Source organism: Littorina saxatilis, linkage group LG1 (genome assembly GCF_037325665.1).
Source record: "Littorina saxatilis isolate snail1 linkage group LG1, US_GU_Lsax_2.0, whole genome shotgun sequence".
NCBI lineage: Eukaryota > Metazoa > Mollusca > Gastropoda > Littorinimorpha > Littorinidae > Littorina > Littorina saxatilis.
Window position 1 is genome coordinate 96,898,478 of NC_090245.1, and position 15,607 is coordinate 96,914,084.

At 44.1% G+C, this 15,607-nt stretch overlaps 1 protein-coding gene across 1 annotated transcript in view; it reads right to left on the minus strand.

Moving 5' to 3' along the window:
* Positions 1-6,915: 6,915 nt before the first annotated feature.
* Positions 6,916-15,607, minus strand: part of LOC138946723 (steroid 17-alpha-hydroxylase/17,20 lyase-like) — a 51,048-nt gene continuing 42,356 nt past the window's right edge. The window contains exons 5-8 of the mRNA XM_070318129.1: positions 10,141-10,403; positions 9,721-9,848; positions 8,263-8,481; positions 6,916-7,478 (exon numbers count right to left, since the gene is read on the minus strand). Coding sequence (XP_070174230.1) covers positions 7,469-7,478; positions 8,263-8,481; positions 9,721-9,848; positions 10,141-10,403 — 620 coding nt within the window. The 3' untranslated portion in view covers positions 6,916-7,468. The remainder of the gene's footprint in view (positions 7,479-8,262; positions 8,482-9,720; positions 9,849-10,140; positions 10,404-15,607) is intronic.

The window sequence follows — 15,607 nt, forward strand, 5'->3', positions numbered from 1 at the left end:
TGGGTTTGTCTCGTCAAAGTATCGAATCGGCCTTCCGTGGACTTCTAATGTACTGGGGAGGTTTCGTGTATCTTTTAGTGTTAATCAAATGCAGTGCGCGTGAAGTAGGTACAAAAATATGCAGATACGAGGAATTGACCTTAAGTCATGGGCTGTTTTCTTGTGTATACGAGGTTTTGCATTCACAAACTCAACAATAATGACAAGACAAAATTGTTTAAAACGTTTAGTTTTGCATAAACAAGCAGAACAAAAATGATTAATGCAATTCCTCACATGCGAGATCGTAGGTTCAAAGAGAGAGAGAGAGAGAGAGAGAGAGAGAGAGAGAGAGAGAGAGAGAGAGAGAGAGAGAGAGAGAGAGAGAGACACACACACACACACACACACACACACACACACACACACACACAGAATTGAATTGAACTTTATTTAACAAGGATATATATATATATCTATATCTATATACGGCTTGTGTGTGTCTGTCTGTCTGTCTGTGTGTTCACGATTCACGGCCAAAGTTCTCGATGGATCTGCTTCAAATTTGGTGGGCATATTCAGGTAGACCCCGGACACAATCGTGGACAATTTTGAACACGTACGTGCTCTCAGCGCACAGCGCTGAACCGATTTTGGTTTTTCTGTACATTCATTCCCAGTAACTCTTCCTTATCTTCTCCAGTGTTTTGCGCGTTTATCTCCCTTCCTTCGTACTGTATTCGGCTCTACTTCTTCCCGGCGAAGCGGGTATTCATCTAGTATTTAATAATATTTAGGCTTTTTCAAATTTCCCTTGTTTTAACCTAATTTCTTGGTTAAAACTTGTCTAAATTTCTAAATTCTTTCTCAATAAATATCAATTCCACACTTTGGCCTTAAATCAAAGTGTTTCCCTTCACAGATATCCCCTTGGGGTTGTCAGATGAGGGTAGTCTCCCATGCCAACAAAAGCTACCATTCAGAGAGTGGTTTGCTTCTTAGTTGGATACCTTGGGTTGACAACTCTCGCCATCAGTACCACCTGACCACTGATGAGACACAATAGTGTCGAAACACGTGTCTGGTCTAGGTACAAAAACAATGGTCCTCCTCAGGACTAGATTACCTTGTGATACGTCCCCCACAAAGGGACTTTGCTCTGTAAATCTCGGTCCCCCTTGAGGAGGGTCTGATGCTCCCAAGAGGCTGTCTGTGAAGGGATACTTACTTCTCTCTCTTTCTCTGTCAAGAGATTTTAACAAAATTATCTCGGAAGAAAGTCTCTGCTGACTTTCAATTGTTTCTTTCACAATTTCTGATGTTTTATATCTATCTATCTTCTATCTATATATATATACGACTTGTGTCTGTCTGTCTGTCTGTCTGTCTGTTCGCGATGCACGGCCAAAGTTCTTGGTGGATCTTTTTCAAATTTGGACACCGTATTTGACAGCTACATCCCGGACACAACCTTATCGATGAGATATTTCAACACGTGCTCTCAGCGCGCAGCGCTGTGCGCGCTGAACCGATTTTGTTGTTGTTGTTGTTGTTGTTGTTGTCGGGATCCACTACCAGTAACTCTTTCTTATCTTCTCCAGTGTTTTCAGCCGCGATTATCTCCCTTCCTCCGTGTGGCGTCAATCCATATTCCCGTTACTACGTTACTATTTTTAGAAGGTCACTGCACGTTACTATTTTTAGAAGGTCTCCAGTGTTTTGAGCGTTTATCTCCTTTCCTTCGTGCGCCCCGGCGTACACCCGGCAAAGCCGGGTCCCAGGCGCAGCCTGGTATTCGGCTCTACTTCTTCCCGGCGAAGCACGGAGGAAGGGAGATAATCGCGGCTGAAAACACTGGAGAAGATAAGGAAGAGTTACTGGTAGTGGATCCCGACACACACAACAACAAAAAAACAAAAAATCGGTTCAGCGCGCACAGCGCTGCGCGCTGAGAGCACGTGTTGAAATATCTCGTCGATGAGGTTGTGTCCGGGGTGTAGCTGAATACGGTGTCCAAATTTGAAAAAGATCCACCAAGAACTTTGGCCGTGCATCGCGAACAGACAGACAGACAGACAGACAGACGGACACTAGTCGTATATCTATATATATATACGACTAGTGTCTGTCTGTCTGTGTGTCTGTCTGTCTGTGCGCGATGCGCGGCCAAGGTTCTCGATGGATCTGTTTCAAATTTGGTGATCATATTCAGGTACACCCTGGACACAACCTGGTCGATGAGATATTTCAACACGTGCTCTCAGCGCGCAGCGCGGAACCGATTTTGGTTCCACCTCAGCTATTTTGGTTCCACCTCAGCTTACCCGGGCCCCCATACCGACACACCATAGCCGCTACACCACATCACAACGCCAAAGTTCTCGGTGGTTCTTTTTCAAATTTGGACACCGTATTCAGCTACACCCCGGACACAATATCATCGATGAGATATTTCAACACGTGCTCTCAGCGCGCAGCGCTAAACTCATGTTCGTTTTTGTGTTCATTTCACCATTATAAGTAACTCTTCCTTATCTTCTCCAGTGTTTGGCGTTTATCTCCCTTCCTTCGTGTGGCTTTCCCGTTCAGTTGTAAGTTACTATTTATTTTTAGAATGTCACTGCGCTGTCCAGAACGCTTCCCTTGCACCCGTAAGTTGTTCTTACTGTCAAAGTGAAAAGGTCGAATCAATTTATAGCCACGCGAAAAATACACTCTCACCTATCTCTATATATTTATAGACTAGAGGAATACCCGGCTTCGCCGGGGTGAATCGCGAGACAGAGACAGACAGCGTGGCGGTTCATCACAATCACCTCTGCAGGCGAAGTCCTGTCAAACAGGATTGAGAATTTTAGAGCTTATTTCTTAGCCCTATATTATCTGTTGTGGCTTCTCAAATGCCAGAATATACAGACAGACAAAAGCCGCTAGACCCCATCACAAACAGAACTCTACAATCAACAGGTTTTTTCCCCCACACACACACACAAACACACACACAGAGAAGCCGTATATATATACTAGAGGAATACCCGGCTTCGCCGGGGTGAATCGCGAGACAGAGACAGACAGCGTGGCGGTTCATCACAATCACCTCTGCAAGCGAAGTCCTGTCAAACGGGATTGAGAATTTTAGAGCTTATTTCTTAGCCCTATATTATCTGTTGTGGCTTCTCAAATGCCAGAACATACAGACAGACAAAAGCCGCTAGACCCCATCACAAACAGAACTCTACAATCAACAGGTTTTTTCCCCCACACACACACACACAAACACACACACAGAGAAGCCGTATATATATATGCATATCTGTATCTATAAATATATAGAGATAGGTGAGAGTGTATTTTTCGCGTGGCTATAAATTGATTCGACCTTTTCACTTTGACAGTAAGAACAACTTACGGGTGCAAGGGAAGCGTTCTGGACAGCGCAGTGACATTCTAAAAATAGTCACTCTCAGAAACGGGAATTTGGGGTGAGACAGACAGCGTGGCGGTTCACCACAATCACCTTTGAAAGGCGAAGTCCTGTCAAACGGGATTGAGAATTTTAGAGCTTATTTCTTAGCCCTATATTATCTACTGTGGCTTCTCACATGCCAGAACATACATACAGACAAAAGCCGCTAGACCCCATCACAAACAGAACTCTATAATACATAGGTTTTTGCCTACACACACACACAAACACACACACACACACAGAGAAGCCGTATATATATATGCATATCTGTATCTATAAATATATAGAGATAGGTGAGAGTGTATTTTTCGCGTGGCTATAAATTGATTCGACCTTTTCACTTTGACAGTAAGAACAACTTACGGGTGCAAGGGAAGCGTTCTGGACAGCGCAGTGACATTCTAAAAATAAATAGTAACTTACAACTGAACGGGAAAGCCACACGAAGGAAGGGAGATAAACGCCAAACACTGGAGAAGATAAGGAAGAGTTACTTATAATGGTGAAATGAACACAAAAACGAACATGAGTTTAGCGCTGCGCGCTGAGAGCACGTGTTGAAATATCTCATCGATGATATTGTGTCCGGGGTGTAGCTGAATACGGTGTCCAAATTTGAAAAAGAACCACCGAGAACTTTGGCGTTGTGATGTGGTGTAGCGGCTATGGTGTGTCGGTATGGGGGCCCGGGTAAGCTGAGGTGGAACCAAAATAGCTGAGGTGGAACCAAAATCGGTTCCGCGCTGCGCGCTGAGAGCACGTGTTGAAATATCTCATCGACCAGGTTGTGTCCAGGGTGTACCTGAATATGATCACCAAATTTGAAACAGATCCATCGAGAACCTTGGCCGCGCATCGCGCACAGACAGACAGACACACAGACAGACAGACACTAGTCGTATATATATATAGATGCATATCTGTATCTATAAATATATAGAGATAGGTGAGAGTGTATTTTTCGCGTGGCTATAAATTGATTCGACCTTTTCACTTTGACAGTAAGAACAACTTACGGGTGCAAGGGAAGCGTTCTGGACAGCGCAGTGACATTCTAAAAATAGTCACTCTCAGAAACGGGAATTTGGGGTGAGACAGACAGCGTGGCGGTTCACCTCAATCACCTTTGAAAGGCGAAGTCCTGTCAAACGGGATTGAGAATTTTAGAGCTTATTTCTTAGCCCTATATTATCTACTGTGGCTTCTCACATGCCAGAACATACAGACAGACAAAAGCCGCTAGACCCCATCACAAACAGAACTCTATAATACATAGGTTTTTGCCTACACACACACACAAACACACACACACACACAGAAGCCGTATATATATATGCATATCTGTATCTATAAATATATAGAGATAGGTGAGAGTGTATTTTTCGCGTGGCTATAAATTGATTCGACCTTTTCACTTTGACAGTAAGAACAACTTACGGGTGCAAGGGAAGCGTTCTGGACAGCGCAGTGACATTCTAAAAATAAATAGTAACTTACAACTGAACGGGAAAGCCACACGAAGGAAGGGAGATAAACGCCAAACACTGGAGAAGATAAGGAAGAGTTACTTATAATGGTGAAATGAACACAAAAACGAACATGAGTTTAGCGCTGCGCGCTGAGAGCACGTGTTGAAATATCTCATCGATGATATTGTGTCCGGGGTGTAGCTGAATACGGTGTCCAAATTTGAAAAAGAACCACCGAGAACTTTGGCGTTGTGATGTGGTGTAGCGGCTATGGTGTGTCGGTATGGGGGCCCGGGTAAGCTGAGGTGGAACCAAAATAGCTGAGGTGGAACCAAAATCGGTTCCGCGCTGCGCGCTGAGAGCACGTGTTGAAATATCTCATCGACCAGGTTGTGTCCAGGGTGTACCTGAATATGATCACCAAATTTGAAACAGATCCATCGAGAACCTTGGCCGCGCATCGCGCACAGACAGACAGACACACAGACAGACAGACACTAGTCGTATATATATATAGATACAGATATGCATATATATACGGCTTCTCTGTGTGTGTGTGTGTTTGTGTGTGTGTGTAGGCAAAAACCTATGTATTATAGAGTTCTGTTTGTGATGGGGTCTAGCGGCTTTTGTCTGTCTGTATGTTCTGGCATGTGAGAAGCCACAGTAGATAATATAGGGCTAAGAAATAAGCTCTAAAATTCTCAATCCCGTTTGACAGGACTTCGCCTTTCAAAGGTGATTGTGGTGAACCGCCACGCTGTCTGTCTCACCCCAAATTCCCGTTTCTGAGAGTGACTATTTTTAGAATGTCACTGCGCTGTCCAGAACGCTTCCCTTGCACCCGTAAGTTGTTCTTACTGTCAAAGTGAAAAGGTCGAATCAATTTATAGCCACGCGAAAAATACACTCTCACCTATCTCTATATATTTATAGATACAGATATGCATATATATATACGGCTTCTCTGTGTGTGTGTTTGTGTGTGTGTGTGGGGGAAAAAACCTGTTGATTGTAGAGTTCTGTTTGTGATGGGGTCTAGCGGCTTTTGTCTGTCTGTATGTTCTGGCATTTGAGAAGCCACAACAGATAATATAGGGCTAAGGAATAAGCTCTAAAATTCTCAATCCCGTTTGACAGGACTTCGCTTGCAGAGGTGATTGTGATGAACCGCCACGCTGTCTGTCTCTGTCTCGCGATTCACCCCGGCGAAGCCGGGTATTCCTCTAGTATATATATATATAGAGAGAGAGAGAGAGAGAGAGAGAGAGAGAGAGAGAGAGAGAGACACACACAGAGAATTGAATTGAACTTTATTTAACAAGGATATATATATTTAGAGAGAGAGAGAGAGAGAGAGAGAGAGAGAGAGAGAGAGAGACAGACAGACAGACAGACAGACAGACAGACAGACAGACAGACAGACAGACAGACAGACAGACAGACAAAAAAGTGAGAGAGAAAGAGAGTTAGACACAAGATAAGATTAAACAAGTCGCGTAAGGCGAAAATACAATATTTAGTCAAGTAGCTGTCGAACTCACAGAATGAAACTGAACGCAATGCCATTTTTCAGCAAGACCGTATACTCGTAGCATCGTCAGTCCACCGCTCATGGCAAAGGCAGTGAAATTGACAAGAAGAGCGGGGTAGTAGTTGCGCTAAGAAGGATAGCACGCTTTTGTGTACCTCTCTTTGTTTTAACTTTCTGAGCGTGTTTTTAATCCAAACATATCATATCTATATGTTTTTGGAATCAGGAACCGACAAGGAATAAGATGAAAGTGTATTTAAATTGATTTGGACAATTTAATTTTGATAATAATTTTTATATATTTAATTTTCAGAGCTTGTTTTTAATCCGAATATAACATATTTATATGTTTTTGGAATCAGCAAATAATGGAGAATAAGATAAACGTAAATTTGGATCGTTTCATAAATGTTTATTTTTTTTTTACAATTTTCAGATTTTTAATGACCAAAGTCATTAATTAGTTTTTAAGCCACCAAGCTGAAATGCAATACCAAAGTCCGGGCTTCGTCGAAGATTACTTGACCAAAATTTCAACCGATTTGGTTGAAAAATGAGGGCGTGACAGTGCCGCCTCAACTTTCACAAAAAAGCCGGATATGACGTCATCAAAGACATTTATCAAAAAAATGAAAAAAACGTATGGGGATTTTATACCCAGGAACTGTCATGTCAAATTTCATAAAGATCGGTCCAGTAGTTTAGTCTGAATCGCTCTACACACACACACAGACACACACACACACACACGCACACACACACGCACATACGCCACGACCCTCGTTTCGATCCCCCCTCGATGTTAAAATATTTAGTCAAAACTTGACTAAATATAAAAACAATAGTACAACCATTTACCAGACATTATGTAATTAGAGAGTACAATATAGTATTCAGCAATAGCATCTAATTTAATGGTCATAGAGAAAGCTGTGTTAGTTTCACACTGGATTCTCTACAGGCTTGACGCGTCTCATCCAATGGCGGCCGCCGAGCACGTAAGGCTTGAACCTCGCCCTAGTCATCCCTGCACAAAGAGCACAGAGTTCGTAATAACGAGGTCTTTAAACGACGCATCTTCTTCTAAGACCAAAAAAAAAAAAATTCTGTTTACGGTAACCCGACCGACCCTATTTTTTTTCGCGCGACCCTAGACTTTTTTTTGGCATTTGGGGGAAAAAAAAAAAACCCTTGTTTTTTTTGCAAAATAACGTAAAAATATGGGTTTTTTGAAAAAAAAAAAAAAAAAAAAACCCGACCTACCGACCCTATTTTTTTGGCCTATGTTACCGTAAACAGACCTTTTTTTTTTTGGCCTAACTATTCCCCTAAAACAGTAACGCTTGACCTCCGGAGCTTGCGTAATGGAAGCGTCAACATAGACCTGGATGGAAGCCAACAGTCCATGAACAATGATCACGCACAGAATGAGCGCTGTGAACAGTACTGGCTGAGCGAACGAGGTCACAAGTAATGTTGGAACATACGTATGACGTCACGACACAATACACGTACGTCAGCAAAATGTAAACGACAACAGCCTTATTAATCAAATAAACAAATAAACAAACACACATTGATGACATTATGAATTTCTGTTTTGATCAAAGAATCTTTAAAAATAAAAAATAAACACACACAAAGGGACGTATAAGTGCCCAAACATACACGTCATGACTATTTTGGGATATATTTTGAAATTCTACTGTCTTTTTTGTCTATACCTACAATATTAAAATCACACGAAAAAAAGCATGGGTCTGGCCTCAGCATTGTAAGCCCTGCCCTTGCCACATGATAGTTACACGTACCTGTGTGTGTGTGCCCGGAGCCTGAAGACCACGTGGTAAGGCTTCAACTCCAGCACGATCCCATTCTTCCACGAGCTGCGCGTGACCGGAAGTAGCTCGTGCTGTGTCGGCGGGAGGACGTCAAAGTGCTGTAAGAGCGTGGTGACGTAGAGAAAGACACGTGACCTGGCGAAACTCTCTCCGACGCAGCTCCTCTTTCCCACACCGAAAGCGATCATACTGCAGACAGACAGACAGACAGACAGAGAGACTAAAGGGGGGAGTTAACGTCCTCTCAGAAAATGTTTCTATTTGGGACAAGAATTGGTGATAGGCCTACGCTAAGGAGCTGGTAAGGATGAGCGAAGAGGGGAGGATGACGGGGTGGGCAGGGGTGGTGATGATAAAAGACAGACAGACAGACAGACAGACGCACACACAATTTTATGGCATAATTTAGTAATACTGCAAAAACACCCACCCACACACCTACACACACACACACACACACACACCAACACACGAAGACTTCCACTTTTTGTACACAAAACTACACCGATAGATAGATGTAAACAAGTATGTGTATGTGAAACTGCCTATACGTAAAACAATTATGGTCAATTATGCAAGGGCGGATCAATTCACTTTGGAGGGGGGGGTTACAAAATGACTGCGAAGATACAAGTTGACGGCGCCGAAGGCGCCTAAGCCTCTAGGGGGGTCCGGGGGCATGCCCCCCCCGGAAAAGTTTTTATATCCAAAGAAGCAAAATAGAGCTATCTGGTGCATCCTGAGCCAATAAATTACCTCTGAAACCTCTTACCAAAATGCCATTCAGGAAGTTCTTTTGTTGATGTATGTTTTTTGTTGATGTATGTTTGAACTTTTTTTGGGGGTGGGGGGGTTACGTAACCCGTGTAACCCCCCCCCCCCAGATCCGCCCTTGATTATGGTTATGTTGGAATGTTAGCATGTTAAAGTTCTGCCACTGCACTGCTGTTAGCAATTATCATAGACCAAATAGCCTGGACCGCCAACTCGTCACGTGACCCTTCGAGGTTACGACGCTCGACTTTCAGGGGCGCTTAGCGTCCGGTTTGAAAGGCCAGCGATTCGAAGACAGTGAAAAGAAAGCACGCTCCAGTTATTTGTGACAATGGGAGGTGACAATGAACTGGATTTTCCAAAACTCCAAACAAAACTTAACGAAAATCATCGAAAAACATGTTCCATATGCACTTTAGCTGAGTTTATTTTAGCATTTTCAGAACTTACCTCGGCAACTTCGTCCATGTTTACAATCGACACCGGATATGACATCCCCCTGATTTCTGAAAGGCCATGTAAGCGTAGGTTCCTAAATGCGAGAGGCCGCTACCTCGTAATAGAGAGAAAGAGCGGAGAGAGAGCTAGTTGGCGGTCCAGGATAAATAGTCTATGCAATTATCAATTGATACAGAGAAAAAAATAACGGCTGACCTCTGTCTTAAGGGATGATTGGCAGGCAGTAGTTGACCTGCGTCGTCAAGGAAACGTTCGGGTTTGAATGCTTCCGGGTCAGGATAAATTTCAGGGTCATGATGGAAAACCAGAGTATTTGCAAACACCTAAAACAACCAAACAAAAAATAAAATCGATAAAGGTCGCGCGTAAGGTATCACACACACACACACACACACACACACACACACACACACACACACACACACACACACACACACACACACACACACTCTCCCTCCCTCCCTCCCTCCCTCCCTCCCTCCCTCCCTCCCTCCCTCCCTCCCTCTCTCTCTCTCTCTCTCCCTCTCCCTCTCCCTCTCCCTATCTCCCTCTCTCCCTCTCTCTCTCTCTCTCTGAGTCTGAGTTTGAGTCTCTCGCATGCTCTGTTGCTAGTACCGTGGCTCCCTTGGGTATGGTGTAGCCGTCCAATGTGACGTCATCAGTGGTCAGATGGGGCAGTCCCATGGACACAGGGGAAGCAAGACGCAGCGTTTCCAGGACAACCGCCTCCACGTAAGGGAGATCACCCCTGTCTTGTATCCGCGGAGTTCGCTCCCCGAGTTTGGTGTCAAGGTCCTTCTGGATCCTGCGGACGACTTCCGGGTTATGGGTCAGGTAGAGGAACAGCGCTTTCAGCGTCTGTGTGGAGGTGAGGGAGGCTGGAATAGGACACACCAGTTTACAGTTAGAAAAGTCGAAGATTATAAAAACAACAGGAATGACAGAAGCTTTTCTTCTTGGTTTAAAGATGGCCAAGAGTGTGTGTCTTCAACTGTCAAGTAAAGACATAGGGGCAGGTTGCAGAATATTGACCACTTTTTGTTTCTTGCTGATAACTAGGTGGTTTTCCTGCGAAGAAGTTTCATTTTGTGTTTTTTGTGGCACGTCCTTCTCTTTTTAGTTAACCGTCAGGCATAATTAGAGCGAATAACCTTTGATAGACATTCAGCAAAAATTAAATAATTTTTTTTTCCAAAAATGGTCCATATTAGGAGCCTGGGCGCCTAATATGGACCAGTGGAGAGGCCTTCACATATCACTGTAAAAAGCCCCCTATACTTTAAAATAACATGATACAAATTAGTGTGAAAGTCAGACAAATTCAAATATACTTTAGATTTATCTGTTACAGTTTGATGAAAACATTATTTGAAGCACAACATGAACCTAAAACAAGTCGCGTAAGGCGAAAATACAACATTTAGTCAAGTAGCTGTCGAACTCACAGAATGAAACTGAACGCAATGCAACGCAGCAAGACCGTATATTCGTAGCATCGTCAGTCCACCGCTCATGGCAAAGACAGTGAAATTGACAAGAAGAGCGGGGTAGTAGTTGCGCTAAGAAGGATAGCACGCTTTTCTGTACCTCTCTTCGTTTTAACTTTCTGAGCGTGTTTTCAATCCAAACATATCATATCTATATGTTTTTGGAATCAGGAACCGACAAGGAATAAGATGAAAGTGTTTTTAAATTGATTTCGAAAATTTAATTTTGATCATAATTTTTATATTTTTAATTTTCAGAGCTTGTTTTTAATCCAAATATAACATATTTATATGTTTTTGGAATCAGAAAATGATGGAGAATAAGATGAACGTAAATTTGGATCGTTTTATAAAATGTTTTTTTTTTTTACAATTTTCAGATTTTTAATGACCAAAGTCATTAATTAATTTTTAAGCCACCAAGCTGAAATGCAATACCGAAGTCCGGGCTTCGTCGGAGATTACTTGACCAAAATTTCAACCAATTTGGTTGAAAAATGAGGGCGTTACAGTGCCGCCTCAACTTTCACGAAAAGCCGGATATGACGTCATCAAAGACATTTATCAAAAAAATGAAAAAAACGTCTGAGGATATCATACCCAGGAACTCTCAGGTCAAATTTCATAAAGATCGGTCCAGTAGTTTAGTCTGAATCGCTCTACACACACACACACACACACACACAGACAGACACACATACATACGACCCTCGTCTCGATTCCCCCCTCTATGTTAAAACATTTAGTCAAAACTTGACTAAATGTAAAAACTTATTAAAAAATAAGAGAAAATAAATGAAATTATCAACTTCCACGAAATGAAAACTATTTCTTATATTTTGTTGAAAGCTCGAGGGCTACTTTTAGGTTATTTTCAGCAAGCTTTAAAAAAAAAGATGAACCCAGCCTTTAGCTTTCATTTTTACATTTAGTCAAGTTTTGACTAAATGTTTTAACATCGAGGGGGTGTTACACGACACTTGAGATTGCCACAAGTTCTCAAATGTCGTATAGTTGTGTTCTTTTATTCTACGTCGCCCGTCTTCGCAGCAGCAGAAAACAACTCGTCAAATTGAGTTCGAGGATTTATTCAGCATTCAATACATACAACTGCACAACGTAGCAGAACTCAAATAGAAGCTCTTTTACATACAAATCGCGCTGGCATATATAGTAAATACTCAATCTCGAGAATATTCCAGACCGAACATGATACAACTACATTATACGAGCCGTGCATGGACTAAACTAGCGACATTCTCTATGACGTACATCAAAAGCGCCGACGCACTTAATCCGAACGAACGCCACGAACTCACGACTAAAACAGCATGGTAAACAACTTGTTTTGACAGGACTAGAAAGTTCACCTGCATTCTCGTCCAAGCATAAATATTGTGTTTACAAAATATAATATCGGTACTTTCCCACAAAGTACAAATAAGTCAACTACATGCAACACACAAAACTGAACCAAAGCTCAGCAACGGTAGCGTTTCCTAACATTACCCCCAACACCAGAAGAAATTTACCTAATTTCTTTCAATCATTGAAACGCTACTTGTACACATATTATGTATACATAACAGATTGAAATCCAGGTATGTACATTAGTCTGTTGGAGAATGAACACAGTTTCACTCACATACTCGGCTGAGAAAATCTGCTCCAACATTGTCTGAACCTTTGATCGATTCCACTCGCATATCAAAGTTCTGCAAGTACATCACCCACCTCATGATACGATTATTCACAAACTTCGCAGAATTCAGGTAGGTGAGGGGTTTGTGATCAGTCTGAAGCACGAATTTCACCCCTTGGAGGTAGAGTTCAAATTTCTTGATTCCCCACACGATGGCTAAACACTCTTTCTCCATGGTCGAGTAGTTCTTCTCGGCTCCTGACAGCTTCTTGCTGGCATAGCTGACCGGAAACGGTTTACCTCCATGTTCTTGCATCAGCATGGCGCCGATCCCTTCGTCCGATGCGTCTGTACGCAAGATGAACTCTTTGGCAGTATCAGGAAGGCGTAGCACCGGGTCTCGTGACATCAGGTCGCGCACGGTCTGGTATGCCTTCTCCTGAGCTGGTCCCCAGAGTATTCGGTTGGGGCATCCTTTCCGGGTCATGTCCGACAAAGGCGCCGTTATGGCGGCGAAGTTTGGAATGAACTCTCTGTAGTACCCAGCCAATCCAAGGAAGGATCGCACCTGCTTCTTGGTTTCAGGACGTGGCGCATTGAGGATCTTGGTGACGTTTTCCAACAAAAGCCCCTTTTGACCTTCCTTCAGTGAATGACCTATGAAGTCAACGTTGTCGGTCCCCAAAATGCACTTGCTGGGTCTCACGGTCAGATTGGCTTTTGTCAGGCGGGAAAACAGTTCCCTCAAAGTCTCCAGATGCTCCGCAAAGGTCTCCGTGTGGACTAGCAGATCATCCCAGTAGTACACAACATTCTTCATTCCTTTGAGCATTTTTCGCATTCCCCTCTTCAGGGTAGCACCACTGTTCACCATGCCAAAAGGCATCCGCAGGCACTCATATGTTCCGTCTGGAGTTGCAAAGGCGGTCTTTGGTATGTCCTCTTCGAGCACAGGAATCTGCCAATATCCCTTGCCGAGATCGATCTTTGAGAAGATCTTACTGCCGGTTAACTGTCGGAATAGATCAGTTGCCGTCGGCATTGGTTCAGGGTCAAACACGGTGATCTTATTGACTTTCCTAAAGTCAATGCATACCCTGTTTGTGCCGTCTTTCTTCTTGACAACAACAACGGGAGATGAGTAAGGGGATGATGACTCACGGATGACCCCCATCTTCAACATGTTGTCGATGTCCTTCTTCAAGGATTCCCGAGCCTGAAACGGGATAGGGTATGGTTTTGAGCGAACAGGAACGTCAGATGTGAGGTGGACTTCATGTTCGACCAAGGACGTAGAGCCTGGAACATCAGAGAACCTATGGGTGAAGTCGCCCATAAAATCATGCAGCTCCTTCTGCTGGTCTTCTGTCAGGTCAGGTCCTAACTTGACGTCATCCACTCCCTCTTTCTTGTGGAGGTCTCCCAACTCCAGTAGTTCCTCACCGTCGAACTCGTCTAGTTCGGCTGGTTCTTCCACCATTGCTGCGACCTGTACTGCTTCCGGAGGTCTCTCCACATACCGTTTCAGGAGGTTAGCGTGGTAGATCTTGGACTTCTTGCCGACATTCACCTTGTAATCGTTGATCCCTACCACGGCCTCAACCTTGTATGGGCCTTTCCACTGCATCAGTAGTTTGTTGTGATCAGTGGGAAGCAGTATCAGCACTTTGTTACCTGGTGTAAACTTCCTGTTTACGGCTTTGCGGTCGTAGTAGTGCTTTCCACTATCCTGAGACTTTCTCAAGTTTTCTCGAGCAATCTCGAGAGTCTCCTCCAGTTTCTCTCGCAACTCAAACACGTACTGGTAACTGTTCTTCACTTCAGGTGTGTCCACATCTTTCGTCCACAATTCCTTTAGTATCTGCATCGGGCCTCTCACGGTCCGCCCGTACATCAGCTCGAACGGGGAGAATCCAGTGGACTCTTGTGGCACCTCCCTGTATGCAAACAGCAAGGCATTGATGTAGCGATGCCACTGCCTTGGCTGCTCACTGCATAGTTTCTTCAGCGTGGACTTCAGCGTCGCATTGAATTTTTCTACCAGCCCATTGCACATCGGGTGATAGGGTGTCGTAGTCAAGTGACGAATGCTCAGCAGCCTGTTGACCTCTTCCATGCATTCAGAGACAAACTGTGTCCCCAGGTCTGTGAGGATCTCTTCAGGAACCCCAATTCTGCTGAAAATGTCCACAAGTGCCTCGGCAACAGTCTCGGTGTCAATTTTCTTCAGAGGCACGGCTTCTGGGTACCTGGTTGCATAGTCTACCAGGGTCAGTACCCAACGATGACCCGCTTCACTTGGCGGTTTGATCTCGCCGATGAGGTCAATGGCCACCCTCTTGATAGGTCGGTCGATCAAAGGCATCTTCTGCAACGGCACTTTCGGGACCCTTCCTCGAGGTATGGTTTTCTGGCAAATATCGCACGATTGGCAGAATCGAGTCACATCTGCATGCAGTCCTGGCCAGTAAAACGCAGCCTGGATTCTGTCCGATGTCTTCTTGACACCCAGGTGACCTCCCATAATAGAGTCGTGGGCCACCTCCATCACCTGGCGCCTAAGTGGTTGAGGCACCAGAACTTGACGTAATGGCTTCCCACCGTTGACTCTCGCGTGCTGGAACACTCTGTACAGGATCTTGGCCTTCACCTCAAAGTGCACAGTGCCGTCGCCCTTAGTCATCACCTTGACAGGACGACTCCTGTACTTTGTCAAGGTCAAATCAGCTTCCTGTAGCTGAATCAGCCGATCCCTGTCCACGACAGCAGTTGCAGAACTGTTGGTGACCCTGAGTGGCGTAGTTGTTTTGTCCTTCTTCGCCTGGGCTCTGGTCGTCACAGCGCTTACAACCTGCGGCTGGTCGCGGCGATGCACAGTTGCTCTGTCATCTCGTAACAGTTCGCTGATATCTTCATTCGCGAATGGCAGTGGGTCTTCCTCCTCAGCAGCAGG